The sequence below is a fragment of the Neomonachus schauinslandi genome, chromosome 6, assembly GCF_002201575.2.
Source record: "Neomonachus schauinslandi chromosome 6, ASM220157v2, whole genome shotgun sequence".
Lineage (NCBI taxonomy): Eukaryota > Metazoa > Chordata > Mammalia > Carnivora > Phocidae > Neomonachus > Neomonachus schauinslandi.
Window position 1 is genome coordinate 40,273,253 of NC_058408.1, and position 19,506 is coordinate 40,292,758.

The following is a 19,506-nucleotide window of genomic DNA, read 5'->3' on the forward strand; positions in this document are numbered from 1 at the left end:
TTGTACTAGCTTAATATTTTTAGGATTGTTTCTTTTTTCTAACTCCTTCTGCACTCTAGTAATAGTAAAGTCTGTATCATCATGTTTAATCTAGTAAAACTCTGAGATTTCTCGTGTATCTTTTCTGTGAAATGGGTACCATATATGGTATTCCTGTAATGTGTGGGATAACATTAACAATGGTGACAGCTTTTCTGTAACAGACTTTAATCCATCCAGGAAAAGGGATTACAAAATCATCAGGAAATCTTAATAGCTAACTCTAGGAAGTTGGGAGGAAATCCTTTTGAAGGCTGAAAAAGAAACCAAGAGGGGCATATCTCATTACCCACATCTATCTTTATAGGTTTATGCACATTACATATTTAAGAAAGCAAGTAAGGTATAGTCTTGAGCAATAGCTCTGAGCAATTCTTGGAAAATATTTAGAAATCAGCTGGAATTTGCAGATACTATCATTTTTATACTCCTTCACGACACTAAATATAACAAGTAAAAAAGGTGGGGTCCTAGGATGTATCAGAATACATATCAGAATACGACATATACCTTGCTTTTCTCCAGTGTTCTCTTTGTGAAATCTGAGGCTTGATCCTGTGAGAGCACGTAGAAACACTGGGGAAGGCGTGAGTGCTAGAACTGTATAAAGATTTGGCCTGAAAAGCAGAGGAGTGACAGCCTTAGTTGTGGTCAGACATTTTCCTTACAGACTGTCAACAGCAGCTGTGATTCTCAGATTTTAAAATGGCAAGTTTAAAAGGCAACCGAAGAGCCTCTGACAGTGCTGCCAACACAGGGCTCCTATTCTGATGAGAGCCCAGGATGAGGGGAGACAGGTCAGTGAAGGTACACTGAAGTATTTTTTGAGGTTAGATAACACTGTATGGGTGTGGGCTACCAACTCAGCTCCTCAGGCGAAGTTAACAGAAGGTATGGCAGGGTTCCTGACTCAGTAACCTTTGTAGTGACAATACAGGGCATAACAGATTTCCCTGAGGGTCTACTGACAAGAGCCACCACAAAAGTTTCCGTTGTTGAATTAGGAAATCTTGCACGTTTACTACATGGAACAGATAATGAATAAAACCCACACAACCATGGGGTTCAACATAAAAGTTAATAGTAAAGTTATACGGCTAAGTGTAACATTGAAGAGATAAAGAACTTGGGGTTTTTAGAGTGAAAAGGAGATATGCAATTGAAATCACAACAAGATACTATTTCACATCCACCAGACTGGCAAAAATTAACAAGTTTGACAACTGGGGTTGTATATACTCTAGGCAAAACCACCCCACCACCCCCAGGCAGTGTCAGAGCCCTAAAGCTCCAAATACTCAGAATAACTCCACCCTCCCCCAACCTTCATTTCTCCAACTTCAACAGTCAACAAAGCATTAGAGCTCCAAGTATTCCTGAATTAAGAGAACTTTAGTGTTCCTTATGTTTCAGACAAGACAGCCCCTCCCCTGGTCCTCTAAACCACCATGGGCAAGAATCAAAAGGGGACCCCAAAGCACTAAGTGCTCAGAATAAGATTACTTATCCACCAGCCTCCTCGCTCACTCCTTAGCCTTACCACTAATAAATGAGTAAAGAGGGCCTCCTGAAAATGCTCCCAGCATGATTCTCAAACTTCACCGCCCCCCTGCCCCACTCATAGCTTCACTACCATTTTGGCTTGAAAGAATCAGGACCGACCAATCTCATCATACCTGTAGCTCTGTTTATGGTGACCACTAAATGAAGCCCAGGGCTTCCTGGTTGTACTTCATCGCCTTAATCTCTAATCCCCATATGGATCCAACAGCAGCCAAGATAACATCCCCTTCTTGCTTTACATTTTCCATTGTGATATATTAAATATTCTAGCTATTTGTTTCTATAAAAATATACACTCCTTGAGAACAAGGTTTTTTGTCTTTATTTACAGCTGTACATGCCCAATAAACAAAAGAACAAAAAAGTAATTTGAATCCTTATACCATAGAAGCATAAGTTAGTACAACCACTTTTGGAATTAATTTGGCATTACCTAGTAAAGCTGAAGATATGCGTTTCCTACAACTTGGTAATTCCACTCTTAAGTATATACCCTAGAAAATTTGCACATTTGTGCTTAAACACATGAATGAAAATATTCATGGTAGTACTGCGTGCAATAACCAAACAGGAAAAATGGCCACGAACAGTAAAATGGATAAATAAATTGAGGTACAGGCATACCTCGTTTTATTGCACTTTCCTTTACTATGCTTCTCAGATACTGCATTTTTAAAAACTGAAGGCTTGTGGCAACCCTGCATCAAGCAAGTCTGTCGGCACCATTTTCCCAAGAGCATTTGCTCGCTTTGTATCTCTGTGTTACATTTTGGAAATTCTCACAGTATTTCAAACTTTGCCATTATTAATTATATTTGCCATGGTAATCTATGATCAGTGATCTTTGATGTCACGACTGTTACTGTTTTAGGGTGTCTGTGACCATGCCCATGTAAGACAGTGAACTTGATGAATGTTGTGTGTGTTCTGACTGCCCCACTGACTGGCTGTTCCTCCGTCTCTTGCCCTCTCCCCGGGCCTCCCTATTCAGAGACACAACAATATTGAAATTAGGCCAATTAATAACCCCATGATGGCCCCGAAATGTTCAAGTGAGAGGAAGGGCTGCACGCCTCTCACTTTAAATCAAAAGCTAGAAATGATTACGCATAGTGCGAAAGGCATGTCCAAAGCTGACAGGCTAAAAACAAGGCCTCTTACACCGAACAGCTGAGTTGTGAATGTGAAGGAAAAGTTCTTGAGGGAAATTAAAAGTGCTGCTCCAGTGAACACACAAATGATAAAAAGTGAAACAGCCTTACTGCTGATACGGAGAAAGTTTAAATGGTCTGGAATGAAGATCAAACTAGCCACAACATTCCCTTAAGCCTAAGCCTAATCCAGAGCAAAATTCTCACTCTCTTGAATTCTATGCAGTCTGAGAGACGTGAGGAAGCAGCAGAAGTCTGAAGCCAGCAGAGGTTGGTTCATGAGGTTAAAGAAAGAAGCCGTCTCCATAACATAACAGTGCAAGGTGAAGCAGCAAGTGCTGATGGAGAAGCTGCAGCAAGTTATCCAGAAGATCTAGCTAACTTCCTTAATGAAGGTGGTTACACTAACAGCAGATTTGCAATGTAGATTAAAGCAGCCTTCTATTGGAAGAAGATGCCATCCCGGACTTTCAGAGCTAGAGAGGAGAAATCAATGCCTGGCTTCAAAGGACAGGCCGACTGTTGTTAGAGGTTGAAGTTGAAGCCATTGTACACTGACCATTCCAAAAATCCTAGGGTCCTTAAGAATGATGCTAAATCTACTCTGCCTGTGCTCTCTAAATGGAAAAACAAACCCTGAATGACAGCACATCTGTTTACAACATGGTTTACTGAATATTTTAAGCCCACTGTTGAGACCTATTGCTCAAAAAGAGATTTCTTTCAGAATATTACTGCTCACTGACAATGCACCTGGTCACCCAAGGGCTCTGAGGAAGATGTACAATGAGATTAATGTTGCTTTTGTGTCTAACACAATGCTCATTCTGCAGCCCACGAATCAAGGAGTAGTTTAGACTTTCAAGTCTTAGTATTTCAGAAATATGGCTATGACTGCCATAGAGAATGATTCCTCTGATGGATCTGGGCTAAGTAAATTGAAAACTTTCTGGAAATGATTCACCATTTTAGATGCTATTTAGAACATTCCTGATTCACGGGGAAAGGCCGAAATCAACATTAACAGGATTCTGGAAGAAACTGATTCCAATCTTTATAGATGACCGAGGGGTTTCAAGACTTCAGTGGAGCAAGTAACCGCCGATGTGGTGGAAATCGCCAGAGAACTAGAATTAGGAGTCAAATCTGAACATTTGAGTGAATTGCTGTAATCTCATAATAAAACCTAAATGATGCGGAATTGGTTCTTTTGGATGAGCAAAGAAAGTAGTTTCTTGAGATGGAATTTATTCCTGGTGAAGACGCTGTGGAGACTGTTGAAATGACAACAAAAAATTAGAGTATTATATAACTTTGTTGATAAAGCAGTGGCAGGGTTTAAGAGGACTGACTCCAATTTTAAATGAAGTTCTACTGTGGGTAAAATGCTATCAAACAGGATCACATGCTACAGAGAAATCCTTCATGAAAGGAAGGCTCAACTGATGCAGCAAACTTCACTGTTGTCTTATTTTAGGAAATTGCCACAGCCATCCCGGCCATCAGCAGCCATCAACATCGAGCTAAGACCCTCTACCAGCAAAAAGATTATGGCTCACTAAAAGCTCAAATAATGGTTAGCATTTTTTTTAGCAACGTTATTTTTTAATTAGGGTATATACATTTTTAAAAAACATAATGTTATTGCACAATTAATGCACTATAGTATAGTGTAAATATAGTTTTTATGCACTGGAAACCAAAAAATTGACTTGACTCCCTTTATTGAGATATTTGCTTTACTATAGTGGTGGGGAAAAAAACCGTCATTATGGCTGTACAATGGAATATTGCACATACAGACACAGATGAAACTCAAGAATATTAAGCTAAAAAAATAAAAAGTAGAACATCCCCTTCCACACACACACACTTATACAGTCTCCATTTATGTAGAGTTTTAATATATTATTTAGGAATATTCAATAAAACTATAAAGAAAAGAAGGATAAGCACAAGGATGATCATTACCTTTGATGGGAGAAGAAAGGGGATATGATTGGGGAGGGCATACAAACTATTTCAAAGATAATAATTTTGGGAGGTGGGCTGATGGGGTAACTGGGTGATGGGACATTTAGGAGGGCACACAATACAATGAGCACTGGGTGTTCTATAAGACTGATGAGTCACTAAACTCTACCTCTGAAACTAATAATACACTATAAATTAGTTAATTGAATTTAAATTTAAAAAATCTAAAAAAACAATTTTTTTTTAACTCAGTGGAGGTACAAGGTTCACTGTATCCTAAGTCCTAACAGCTTACAAAATCTCTATTCAATATGTTATAATTGTAAAAAAGAGTAGAGTGGAAATAGCAATGGGCTAGAAAAACAGGTTTAGCAAAACCAAAATTCCACATTGTGGCCAAGAGGAGCAGCAGTAGTTACTTTGCCCAGAGGATGACTAATATATGGAGAAAAAAGAGACTACAGAAGATATAGATCGGGACGCCTGGGTGACTCAGCCGGGTAAGCGTCTGCCTTCGGCTCAGGTCATGATCCCAGGGTCCTGGGATGGAGCCCCGCATTGCACTTCCTGCTCAGCGGGGAGCCTGCTTCTCCTCTCCCTCTGTCACCCCCCTCCCCAGGTTGTGCTCCCTCCCTCTCTCTCTCAAATAAATAAAATCTTTTTTTTTTTTAAAAAGGAAGGATATAGATCTTCGTTTTTCTCATAAAATTGTAAGCAACTATCTCTTCACAGAAATCAAAGAAGCCTGGGGCACCTGGGTGGTTCAGTCAGTTAAGCATCTGCCTTTGGCTCAGGTCATGATCCCAGGGCCCTCGGATTGAGTCCCGCATCGGGCTCCCTGCTCCTCGGGGAGCCTGCTTCTCCCTCTGCCTCTGCCTGCTGTTCCTCCTGCTTGTGCGTGCTCGCTCGCTCTAATAAATAAAATCTTAAAAAAATAAAAATAAAAGAAGCCTACCTAATGCTGGTATGGAAAAGAAAGTTTATCTAGGCATATTCCCAACAAGGCCTGCATCTGTGTGCAAGGATTTTATTTCACATGGTGCTTTTGTGCTAAATTAGAAAAAGGAACCCTTCCTCCAAGTAAGCTGTAGCCCAGAGAACCTCACGTGGCCAGGTATTCCACAGTAATCCTTTGTCTGTGAGATAGTTATGCTAACAATAACTAACACCAAGGACCACAACCCGTTCTAAGTACTTTACATGTATTAACTCATGTAATCCTTACAATAATCAATTTTATAGTTAAGGAAACAGAGAGGTTGAGCAACTTGCGAAGGTCACAGGTCACTGCAGAGAAATCAGTATCTGAATCCAGGCAGACTGGTTCTAGAGCCTGTACTCTTAGCTACTGAAGATACCGCCTTTTTGAAACAGCAACAGTTAAGCTTTAAAAAGCCCCTTCACAAGCTGTTTGCTACTCTTCAGTGGTGTGTAGATACTGAGGTGGGGGTGGAGAAAATCATCTACCACAATTTTCCACAACCACAGAAAAAGATCTAGGATAGGTTTAGGGAGTCCCGAATCCCCTGAAATTACATCGAGATTTTTTATGTACAGTTGTGCTTTTTTCTGGAAAGAGAATACTTTTAGACTCCCCAAAACCATTAGGTTGTTAATGGTTCCTATTCATTTTACTACCAAATGTAATTTTTATCCCAGCACACCCCTCCTCAGATCTCATTTTGGAAGGATGTTCTAAACAACCAGCATTCTTGTAATAATTTCATTTTCTCATTTTTATTAATCAGACGTCTGCCAATGTCAATCTGCCAATCAAAACTAAGAAAGATAATTATTGTTACTAGCCCTGGTTTAGAAATTTTCAGTATTTTAAATTACAGATAAATATTCAAAATGCCTGTATCATAAAGTTGGAAAGATTTAGATATTCTGGATTTGTTTCTTTCCTCAAGTCGTTGTCAGCTTACGTTAAAAGCAGCTGATTTAAAGTAAATATATGATTACTGTTAGGCTTGTAGAAATGCTGAAAATACCTTGAGAACCACCATTTCTCTATTGATCATTAAACATAATTGTTTACATTACCGAGAAAACCAACCATTTAGTTGGTAGGACCATTGAGCCATTGCGTAGTTGGCTCAATGCCAAGTACTACGGCTACACAGAGAAAAATCTTACAGGACTTCCATATGTCCAGTCCAGGGAATCCAGATTGGAAGCGATGCTTTGGGTAAAGGCTAAAGGCCTTCAGATAGATACTAAAACACTGCATGTAGAGTTCCTAGGAAATTCTGGAAGGCCCACAGAAGAAGCAAGGTTTTCAAACCTCTTAACCTGCCAACAGTGGGTAAAAACGAAAGTTTAAAGAGTTTCTCTACTGCACAAATGCTTTACAAAAGGAAAACAAATCAGGTTTTTGTGTGTGTAAGAACTACAGTAAATTTAAGATTCTTCCTGAAACTTAGGACAAAATTTAGAAAATAGCACTTTAACTGCAAAATGAAAATGCAACTCTAATCCACTGAAATTTGTATCTACTAATAATGGCAGCTTAATACATATTAAATAATTATCTTCTCTAAATATCCTGATTCTACATTCTTTGCTATTTCCTGAATGGATGTTAGTAAGCAAGCTCAAATCTGCCTTTGACAGACAAAAATTCTCTTGTTCTTTTTATGGTAGGATAATGTAAGTCTCAGACTGAGTCAGGATTGGGGTGACTTCTCCAGGCAAACATATCCCTTAGAATTCAGCCTCTAACTCCTCATATAATATATAAAATCAGAAGACAGATGCACAGAAAAAGTATAAATGCTTTAAACCGTGAGTTCCCATTTTAATTATTTTCTTCCATGGAGTATTATATTCTAAGGTTAACCAATAATCAAAAATACCTATTTTTTATGAGACAATTTCTCTGATATGTTTCATACACAAAGTCAAACGATTCAAGTTTCGTATTTTGTTAAATAGTTTGGAATTTATATGACAGGAAATTCAGGAGCATGGGGATAAACAGGAATCTTCTTTTTAAATTCACATAATCTAAAATAATTTTGTTAAAAATATATTATGAAAATAAATACTCCTTAGAAAGTCTTCAGACTATTTTGTGAGGAACTATTTCTAATTCGGTAGTCTTGAAATCAGTTAGAGAAGACGTATGGATAACAATCTTCAGCATGACTTACCACATATACTGTTCCCTCTTATGAAGAACACACGAGCCAAACAAAAAAAAAAAAATGATACTGAGTTAGGAAACAGCTGCTGAATGTTTCCCCTCTCACTCCAGGAACGGACAGACAAAACAGGTGTATGTGTGGACTGCTAGCATACCCTAAAAGGGAACAACTGCTTTAGACATTTATTCGTACACTTCAATTGACCTTGCTCTAATGGACCAAAAGTCATGGTTCAAAGTCTATCTACAGTTTCAATTTCAAACACCAGCAGTAAAACCTTTAAGGTTAATACACAGCTATTTGTAGCTGTATTTAAAACTAAGTTTCTAAGTCTTGCCCCCTCCTCTGCACCATATTTATTGTCATAATATGCCAGAATTGGGGTGCCTGGGTGGCTCAGTCATTAAGCGTCTGCCTTCGGCTCAGGTCATGATCCCAGGGTCCTGGGATGGAGCCCCGCATCGGGCTCCCTGCTCAGAGAAGTCTGCTTCTCCCTCTCCCATTCCCTCTGCTTGTATTCCTTCTCTCGCTATGTCTCTGTCAAATAAATAAATAAAATCTTGAAAAAGAAATATGCCAGTACTATTTTCTCTCATAAATAAAATCTTAAAAAAAAAAGAAACACTGGTACAAATCAGAGCTAAACTACAGACTTCAAATTTCACTAGTTTCTCCATTAATGTCCTTTTTCTGTTCCAGATCCAATCTGGGATCTCATATTGCATTTAACTGTTAATTCTCCTGAATCTCTAAACTGTTGACAGTCTCTTAGTCTTTACAGTTTTTGTCTTTTGTGAACTTACTTAGTCTTTGTGACCTTGACACTTCTGAAAAGTAATCGTCACTTATTTTGTAGAATGATCCTCAATCTGGGTTTGTATAATGTTTTCTCATGATCAGAAAGATAACCAGATTGCATTTTTGGCAGGAATAACACCACAGAAATGATGTTGTATCCTTCTAACTGCATCATATCACTGAGTTCATGATGTCCATGTCCTACTACAGGTGATGCTAACTTCAATCATTGGGTTAATATGGTATCTCCACTGCCAAGTTACTATTTTTCCTTTGCAGCTAACAATTATCTTAGGAGAGATATTTTCAAACCATGCAAATACCCTGATTTTCCTCAAACTTCCATCCACTAGCATTACAGTTGGATTTTGTCTGCAATAATTACTACAGTGCTGTTTGTCCGATGATTTTCTACTTCTTGCTTTTCATTCATTCACTGGACTTCTTAAGAGTTGTCCCTTCTTCCATTTGTTTATTAGACTATATCCATTCAACATGGATACTTACTTTGTTCCATGCCTTAAAATCCAATACTACCATTATTCATTTTGTTGCTCAAATTGTCCAACTTTGGCCATTAGAAGCTCCTTCAAGTTGGTTCCTGTGTCCTTTCAACAAGCCCCTAAACTTTTTTGAGCATTTCCTTAATTTCAAGCACTGCAAGATGTTCCAGGCTCCCTGCTTCAGCTCTGGAGTCAACTATGTTTCAAAAAATATCCTCAGTCCTTTTAGCAAAGGATAGTGCTTAAAAACCAGTTTCACTGTCAAACCAACAATCTAGAGAGCCACCACTAATATTTGTCTTCTTACTAAACTCATTAGCTGGAAATCATTAGCGTCATCTTGGAGCATATTAGAGATGCAAATTCTTGGGCCCGACCCCAGACCTCCTTTAACCAGAATCTTTTGAGAGGCTGGTGCAGGCTATGTTTTAAGAGATTTGTCAAATGATTCTAAGGCTTCACTATCAAGTTTGAGAAATACTGCTTTGAAGAAGTTTTCCTTCACTGTAGACCCTATGTTTAATAAAAAAAGAAAACTTTAATAACTCATCTTGTATATAAATCATACTTTCACTGACACAACTAATAAAACTATAGGTGAATGCCTCATCTGTTCAGTCAATACTTCCCTATTCTTCACTATTTTCCTATAAAAATTTTTTTGAAGTGGTTACAGTAGTTACAGATACTGTTATACTTTTATACAAAGAAGTTGTAAGTTCAGCCTCCAGGATCAATTCCTGCCTACATATATGACCTAACAACCATACACTGAAGCTGCAAAGATAAATCCCTTGCAGCACCGTCCTCTAAAGTCAGACTGCCTGTGCCTGAGCAGTTGTTGGTGAACTCATCTCTTTGCCCTCGTTTTCTTAACCACAAAAAGGAATAACACTACCTAGAGAAAGAGGCACTGTGAGGGTTAAAGAGATAACGTGCTACACTTGCCACTATGAGGGCACAAAAGAAGCCCTCAAAAACTATTATTATTTGAACTACTAAATAACAGTGCCACTAGAGGTTTTATTTTTTGGAATGGGGAGAGCAAGTGGAAACTGTGCTAAAGGAAAGTTCTGCTGGTTCTTCACTAGTAGATCAGAATAAAGGCAGACCCAGACAGCTCTATTTATATAATTAAAACAAAACTCTCAGAAATTAACAAACCTATCTTTTAAATTTTTGACTTTTTGCAAAAAGGTTATTACATTTACATTATGTATACTTACAGTCAAGGGCTAAATGAGTACATTTAAAAAAAAATTTGATCTGTTGAAATTATAGGCGAATTTTCTTCCTTTCTATTTTGATTATCAAAATCATGGACCAACTCCTTTAGTGTTAGTAAAGAGCAAAGTAGCACAATTAGTATTTTTTTTTAGATTTTTTTGTTTTTGTTTTTAAGATTTTATTTATTTGACAGAGAGAGAGAGAGCGGAGAGCAGGAACACAAGCAAGGGAAGTGGGAGAGGGGGAAGCAGGCTTCCCGCTGAGCAGAGAGCCCAATGTGGGGCTTGATCCCAGGACGCTGGGATCATGACCTGAGCCGAAGGCAGACGCTTAACGACTGAGCCACCCAGGCGCCCCTAGCCCAATTAGTATTACAGTTCCCATCTACTGAGTCCTTAAACTGTCCCATTTAATACTCCAAATAACCCTATGACTCTCCACTTTGCAGATGAGAAAAGGAGCTCAGAACAATACAGCAGACTGCCCAAGTCACACAGTGACAGAACAGGAATTCAAACTCAGCTCTGACTCCAAACTCTATACTCATGACGAATGTTGAGGCCATCATCTTTATTCACAAAAAGCTTGATTTGCTGTGCAAAACTTAAAGTATGGTCACTATGTGGACTTATGTCTTCTGGGACACAATAGTAGCCGTAAGATGTAAAATACTAACAAAATTTTAACACAAATTCTTCTTTTTTTTTAAGATTTTATTTATTTGACAGAGAGAGAGACAGTGAGAAGAGAGAACACAAGCAAGGGGAGTGGGAGAGGGAGAAGCAGGCTTCCGTGGAGCAGGGAGCCAGATGTGGGGCTCAATCCCAGGGTCCTAGGATCGAGTCCCACATCGGGCTCCCTGCTCTTTGGGAGCCTGCTTCTCCCTCTGCCTCTCTCTCTCTCTGTCTCTCGTGAATAAATAAATAAAATCTTAAAAAAAAAATACCCCCAAATCCTCAATATTATTAACTAAATTTGTAAGTTACTCGGCTCTCAGGCGAGTATTTTCTCTATGCTGGTAAGGAAGATAAATGAAACAGAGCTTAAGTGAGTCACTCATCATTATGTGATGAACAAGCAGTAAAAGTGGTAATCAAGTTGTGGACTCTGCCTTCAACGTAATAAAAATTACTGAGGAGAGGATCTCACTTGAAGTTTCCATAGCAAATGTCAGTCTTCAAACCATTGTAATCCACACAGGTACTTCCAAGAACATTCTTAGTTCTTCTACCATGAAGTTCCTTTTTTCATTAAATGATTTTCCACTGGCCATATACAGGCTAATCATGTGCTTTAAAAAATGAAACTGATAAATATGGATAGATTCCATGGCCCTAATTCTTTTTCCTGCTCCCCACCACAGTCCCAATTCATTAAAAAAATAGAGACAAGGATTTCTCATACAGATCCAAAATAAAATGTTCTAAAACCTAGAGACAAGTAAAACTGAAACAAAAGCAGTATGCAGAATTAGATTAAGATAACTCCTGTATCTATGTAGAAGGTCTAACAAGCACTACTGATAGAGTACTATACACTTTCTTGAAGGAAAAAGAGGTAAACTTTCACAACGGGTATGAAATGCAACTGAGAAGATATATATAATATGTAAACAAAGTAGTAATTGTAGGGTCTTACCAAAACTTCAAACTTAGCCCTTTTTAGCACCATTAAGGCTAAAAAAGGTGGGGGGAGAGTACTATTTTATAAGGATAAAGATGACGAATAACGAGTTCCTGTTAGGCACGCAGGTAAAGGGAGTAATCGCCACCTACACTGGCCGATTACCCGTTTGTATTTTGAGCCTTATAAGAATTCTGCTTCTCGTCTCAAAGTCCAAACCAAACATTTATTCCCACCTTAATCTGTTTAATGTTCATAGGATTTGATTTCTCTTCTTTTACTCCAAAACAAAAATATGCCCCCAAACTGTTCCGTTTAAGGTTTTTTGCGGTAGGGAGGTGGGGGTGGGGAGGAATCATTTTGGAAAAATCTTTCCAAAGAAGATATATGAGCAAATATTAGCACATGGAAAAGTTGTATATATATTTTATCTACTTACAAATTCTAGCAGGGTCTTAAACCGTCAACTGTCAACATCAGGGGAGCCCCTCGGGTGTTCTTTCTGCTCCACGACGCCGGCTCTAGCCTTCCTCGGACGCGGCCGATCAGAATGTCGTCCCAGTCCCTGTCCACGTGATACGACCTCCGTGGGGAGGGGAGGAGCCCGCGGAATGCTGGGACTGGTAGTCGGCCCACCCTTCCTCCTTCCGAGTGCGCACCCCCCCTCCCTCTACTCCCCACCCACCCGCCAGAGCCCGGGCGAGGGGCGTGGTGAGTAAGCGCAGCAGAACCGCCCGGGTCCAGTTTCCCTGCAGACCCACAGGAAGGTACGCACCCTTGCAAGACAACCACCAACTCTAGCACTTACAAATTTACAGCTGGAACCCGTGGAACCAACTCGGTGAGGGGCACTACCCAGTAATAGCAAGCCCCAGTCAGATGTGACTTGGAACTCAGCCTCTACTTTTACTACGTGTGTGTCCCCAAACGAGTTGCTTAATCCAAACCTGTTTGCTCGCGTCAAATGGGAACAAGGCTCTTACATGCCTCATAAGGTTATTGTGAGTAAACGTGATGATTAATGAACGTAAGGGTATCTGCTAAATGATAGTAGTAAATGATGAATAAAAAATAGCTATTATTTTGATTAATTCTATAAATGTGAAGATTGAGAGAGGGCAAGGAATTTACCCTAGAACACATGATCGGTCATAGGCAATCAAGTCTAAAATTCCTGTTCCTGACCAACACCAACACAAAACAACACAGAAGAAATCCCACTTAAAGCTCACTTTTCCTTTCCTCATTTTTTCCATAACATTTCTGACCGATACACTATTTTACTTACTTTGATTTTTATCTGACTCCCATAGAATGTAAATTCCAAGGCAGGGACGGTTGTATTTTGGTCTATTCTTTCACTGCTATATCCTCAGCACCTAGAACAGGGTTTGTCTAGTACACAGCAGAAGCTCAAATATTTGGTTAATGATTCTTCATGTAGTGGTGATTTTTGGTGCCTTCATCTTCTCATTTTTTCTGCAGAAATCACAGAATTTGGGAACACTCCTAGATGCTGCTTAATAATTGACTGCAATTTCTAATTCAACAAAGAATAAGTGGAAGAATATTATATCCCATTCACTTTGTTGAATTTAACTTTTTTAAATTTCAGTATAACATTTCTAGCTAGACGCTTTCATTTGTATTAACAGTCTTTAAAATATTTTTCCTATCACTCGTGAGAATGGGGAATAAATGGAGTTAGCTACTATTTCTTTACTTTCTCTTAATATTTTAATTATCTTTAACTTATTAATAACAAGGTTGCCTTTCTACTAAGATATAAAGTTCTTTCCCTACCTGACCAGAAATGTATGCACAAAGAATTGATAGATGCTTTCTCAGTAAATAAATGCTTACCCTAAACAAACTCATGTACAAAAATTCCATTATTTTAAAATAAAATGTTTCCTTTAGAATAGCTACTTTAGAAATCCATTGTTGTTGACACTGGATTTCTAGACCTAGGGATAACAGCTAGGTATATAAATTGATGCCAGTTATTTAATCTGAATTATAATTTTTTGTGTATATCTTTCCCCTAATAAATGGCAAATTCCCTAAGGGTAAAGAATACACATTAATTTAATCCATACATTTATCAAACATCTATGCTGTGTCAACACAGATGTTTGATAAATATATGAATTAAATTCCTTGTTATAATCATTTCTTCTCTTACCTGTCTTCTCTTGTGATCCACTGAATTCCTCTATATATCTCAAATTCCCGAACTAACATCCAGAGCTCATGCCCCTTCTTGGTATTGGTGACCCAGCAAGTCCCTTATACTATTGGCTATGAATCTTCTGCCTCTAATGTCACCTCTTTTGGGCCACCCTTGTAGTTTGGAAAACATCTACAGCAGAAAATCTGGTTTGACAAGAGTTTAGCTTTACCTCACAGTTAGTGACGAAAGTTATTTGTAAGGTTGCTAGGTGTGGGAGACAGGTATGGCAGAGCTAGGAATATGTATTCTTATTACCTAGACAAAAGAGGGAAAATCCTAAGCAAATATATGTGTTAAAGTTACCATGCGCCTCTGATTTTAAGATTCCTGATTTGTTTCTTTGGAAAGCCAAAGCCATTAGTTTCTTTCCTAAGCCTTTACAAGGATTTTGTATAACACAGTACTGATTATTCAGTAATATGAAGATCATCTAATCTGATTGTTCAGTAATATATAGAACCAATTGTCCTTTCTTTTTTTAATAAGTCCCCAAACCTAAGTTTAAAAGTCTGTGTCCAAGTTTCTACATAGAAACTGTACTGGTGGGGCACGTGGGTGGCTCAGTCGTTAAGCGTCTGCCTTCGGCTCAGGTCATGATCCCAGGGTCCTGGGATGGAGCCCCACATCGGGCTCCCTGCTTGGTGGGAAGCCTGCTTCTCCCTCTCCCGCTCCCCCTGCTTGTGTTCCCTCACTGTGTCTCTCTCGGTCAAAAAAATAAAAAATCTTAAAAAAAAAAAAAAAAAAAAACAAACCAAAACCAAAAAACTGTACTGGTAAATGTTTTAAAGAGGTACTTAAATATGCATTAATGTTCATAGTATGAACTTTGTATATTAATACTATAGGTTTATATCCTTTAAATAATTACATTATGAAACTTTTATTATGTTAATAATGAGCAATAGGCACCTTATAGAGAAATCATTATTTAAATAAAATCAAAGCCAGATATTACCAAGTATCAATCTTTTCAGCATTTTATCAGAGAAGAATTAAGTCCCACAAATTTTCCAAACACTGTATCATTTAACCCAAGCTGGCAAAGGAGAATACGCTTTTAATTTTCCCTTAAAGTGAAAGATTAAAAAAATAGTAGCATCTCCTTTGTCACTCTTCCTCCAGTTTCTTTGGCTATGTTGTATATTATAAACAAAACTAAGCTCCTGACAGGCTAAAATCTGGGTGACTCTAAAGCATGTAATTGTGTCTGCGGCCAAATTTATGAACTATTAGTGAAAACATAAGACACCTGAAGATTTCATTAAATTGAAATTTTTGCCCAGTTTAAGTAAATGAGTCGCAGAAAAACATTCTAAGATGATTTAAAATACCTGAAATAAACATCTTCAAAGTTTTCAGAATCATTCATTGTAGTTGGTTCCCCAAATTACAATTTCTTAAATCTACTCACTAAAATCAATTCTAGAAAGCCCTTCAAGAAGACAAGTGTGGGGGCACCTGGGTGGCTCAGTCCTTAAAGTGTCTGCCTTGGGCTCAGATCATGATCCCAGACTGCTGGGATCAAGCCCCATATAGGGCTCCCTGGTCAGCAGGAAGCCTGCTTCTCCCTCTCCCACTCCCCCCGCTCGTGTTCCCTCTCTCGCTGTGTCTCTGTCAAAGAAATAAAATCTGAAAAAAAAAAAAAAGACGTGTGTACATTTGAGGTAAATATTAATCTTTCTCCCAAATATTGACCTTCTCCATGTCTAAATTTGGCTAAATAACTGCAGATTAGCCACATCTGTAAATATGGTATAGAGAGGTGAAACAAATAGCTCTTACCATGTTTTCTTTTTTTGTTTTTTAAAGATTTTTATCTATTTATTCATTCATGAGAGACCGGGGGGGGGGGGGCAGAGGGAGAAGCAGGCTCCCCAAGGAGCAGGAAGCCCAATGCGGGACTCGATTCCAGGACCCTGAGATCATGACCTGAGCCGAAGGCAGATGCTTAACCATCGGAGCCACCCAGGCGCCCTACCATGTTTTCTTATTCGGTAAACTAAAGGCAGGGAACCCTAAGTAAAATTCAGTAGATCAAATCATACCCAAAGTCAAAATCAAAATAATGGATCACAAGTTAAAATTACATTGCTCTTATTTAATCAAAGTATTTGCTTATTTCTCAAAGTCCGTAACACAGCACTAGTAAGGTTTCTGAATTGGTGAGAGTTTTTATACGAAAGCCAGGAATAAGACTGTTTGCATAAATTCTGCAAATGTAAATCCATCCGAATGTGTGTCTGTAGATGCGATTTTGCACTCTCAACAGGTGACTTAAAAATTAAAACTGGCTGCCTTCATAAGGACCTTAAAACTAAAAATTTTTCCAAGAAAAGATGGCACTTGCAGAAGTATCTTTAAACCATCACTCCTACTAGAAACACTTAGAAAGGCATGGCTAAGCTAGCGTAGATCAAAAAGGTTCCAGGAAAACTGCGCAACAGCCTGGGGGCGAGGAAAGAAACTTCTCCAACCGACTTTCGCTCGGCCTTTCCAAGAGACTCGGAACCGGGGGCCAGGACCGGCGTCTCCTGCGTGCGGGCAACAGTTGCCACGAGCAGCTCGGTTTAGAAAAAGCAATCTGCCCAGCCAATTGTCCCTTCTCCGTCGTCCCCTCCCTCCCTCCTTCCCCCAAGGCCAAGGACAGCGACGTCGTCCTCCCTCTTCTCCTCCTCTTTGGTGCCTTCAGCCAGGAGGCGGGAGTGACCCGCAACAGCTGACCCGGCAGAGGCACTGCCTCTCCCACAGCCCTCAGGACACACCATGGGCCCAGAGAGGGGTTTGCAGCACAGCAGCGACGACGCAGGCGGCGGCCCCGGTGACTCTCAACTGCCTCCCTGACCGCCGCGACCACCGCCCAACACCCCGAAGAGCCGTCGCCAGCAACGGCAGGAGAATCTAAGGACCCCAAAACCACCTTCGCGATCGACTCAAGCTACGTCAACAACCATGGCGGGGGACGGGCGGCGGGCGGAGCCGGGGAGGGAAGGATGGAGGGAAGGATGGGGGATGTACGTCACACCCCGAGCCCCTCTACGGGAAGGAAAGCGCCGGCTCGCCCCTCAAAATGGCGGCGGCAGTGACGCGCCTGCGTACGGAACTCCTTCGCCGTCGCGCCACGGCCGGCGGGAAGTGAGGTTCTCAGAAGAGCCACCAGAAGTGTACGGCGACTTCAAGCCCCGAGTGGCCAAAGAAAAGTCCCCGGCGAGAAGACGAGTCCCGCTAGAAGAGTTCCGGCCTGATTCTGCGAAAGAGGAAGTGAGGGAAAGCGCCTACTACCTTCGGTCTCGGCAGCGGAGGCAGCCGCGACTCCAGGGAGCCGAGGAGATGAACACACGAAGGACTACCCGCCTGCAGCAGCAGCAGCAGCAGCAGCAGCAGTCACACCAGCCCCTGCTCCAGCCGTCTCCGGTTACGACCAGGAGAGGATTACGGGACTCTCATTCCTCTGAAGGTGAGGCCGCCGGAGGTAACAGTCTCAGCGGTGAGCCGGGAAACGAGCGCAGCGCGCGGGCGCAAGCGGACTGTTGCGCGTGCCGGGCGGGCGTGCGTCCCCGCGCAGCTCATCGCCTCCTAGCTCATCCCCGCCCGGGCTCGGGTGGCTCCGCGGCGTGGATGGACTGGCGCCCCTACGCCGGGCCCGCCTCGACTCGAGGCGGGAGGGATGGAAAGGCGGTCGGGCAGAGCGACTTGAGCGGGGAGCTCTGCGCATCCCTGGGCATCGACCCAAGGGGCTCCGAATTGCCTCTTTCTGCAGGCCTTCACGGGGAGGGGGTGGCGAGTTGGGTGGGTGGCGGGACAGGGGAACACTTCAGGCTCGGTTTCACTTCGGTTCCTTCTGTCCTGCGGATGTTGCTACCAAAGCCACTTCCATTTCCTCTAACTCTCGGAGGCCAGAAGACCCCGACTGAGAGTTATGGTTCCGATGTAACCTTCCAGTCCTTTTACATCGCCACCCAGGTCGGGTGAGAGGGAGGGGAAATTTGGTGAGTGGGCGTTTCGAGAGAGAGCTTCGTTGGTGAGTTGACTGGAGACCCCACCCAAATACTTACACTGAGGTGGGGTAAGGCAGTTATCCTGAGCTTGAGGATCCCTAATGCCTGATAAACTCGAGCTCTTTCTCAAGTATGGTGGTCTCTGTAAAACTTCGCCACGTTGGGGGCCCTCCATGTGATCTCATTGCTTAAGTAGCTCGACAAAATGAGATTCTTAGTTTTCCACTAAATGGGCCGAGAGGATATTGGCAAAGCGAGTGTATAGTTTTAGGTAAGTCACAGGTGAAGCAACTCCCTTAAGCCATCCTCTCCCACCCTCCTCCTCCTCCCCCATCTAACACTGAGTCACAGGTGAAGTTTCCTGTTAGCCCCATGTAAGGCACCTATGAGCTAAAAATCCGGGGGTTTTAATCACAATGGAATTACACAGTTAGTGGTAGCCCATTGATAGGTATGAAGAGGTGGATTTTCAGCTCAGAGCAGAGTAATAGGCAACGCTTGTACCTGCTGACACATCACGTGCTGACACATTTGAAGATGCGTTGATTTTGAAAACTATGTTAGAGATGTAAGTTGCTGTTGGCTGTAGCTACTCAAGACAGTTTAGCCCACTTAGTTTTTTTTTTTTTAATTCTTATGTTAATCCCCATACATTACATCATTAGTTTTAGATGTAGTTCCATGATTCATCGTTTGTGCATAACACCCAGTGCTCCATGCAGAATGTGCCCTCCTCAATACCCATCACCAGGCCAACCCATCCTCCCACCCCCCCCAGAACCCTCAGTTTGTTTTTCAGAGTCCATCGTCTTTCATGGTTCGTCTATCCCTCCGATTTCCCCCCCTTCATTCTTCCCCTCCTGCTACCTTCTTCTTTTTTTTTTTCTTAACATATATTGCATTATTTGTTTCAGAGGTACAGATCTGAGATTCAATAGTCTTGCACAATTCACAGTGCTTACCAGAGCACATACCCTCCCCAGTGTCTATCACCCAGTCACCCCATCCCTCCCACCCCACCCCCCACTCCAGCAACCCTCAGTTTGTTTCCTGAGATTAAGAATTCCTCATATCAGTGAGGTCATATGATACATGTCTTTCTCTGTTTGATTTATTTCGCTCAACATAATACCCTCCAGTTCCATCCAGGTCGTTGCAAATGGCAAGATCTCATTCCTTTTGATGGCTGCATAATATTCCATTGTATATATATATATATATATATATATATATATATATATATATATATAT

At 40.9% G+C, this 19,506-nt stretch overlaps 2 protein-coding genes across 4 annotated transcripts in view; one reads left to right on the top strand and one right to left on the bottom strand.

Annotated features, from left to right (window-relative positions):
- LOC110574104 (torsin-1A-interacting protein 2-like) overlaps nt 1-12,536 on the bottom strand; it is a 33,718-nt gene extending 21,182 nt beyond the window's left edge. The window contains exon 1 of the mRNA XM_021682761.1: nt 12,467-12,536. The gene's annotated coding sequence lies outside the window, so the exon portion shown is untranslated. The remainder of the gene's footprint in view (nt 1-12,466) is intronic.
- A 4,471-nt stretch (nt 12,537-17,007) lies between these two features.
- Nucleotides 17,008-19,506, top strand: part of TOR1AIP1 (torsin 1A interacting protein 1) — a 35,287-nt gene continuing 32,788 nt past the window's right edge. For all 3 annotated transcript variants that reach the window (XM_021682763.1, XM_021682764.1, XM_044916380.1), the window contains exon 1: nt 17,008-17,714. In XM_021682763.1, the coding sequence (XP_021538438.1) occupies nt 17,210-17,714 (505 nt within the window). In that variant the 5' untranslated portion in view covers nt 17,008-17,209. The remainder of the gene's footprint in view (nt 17,715-19,506) is intronic.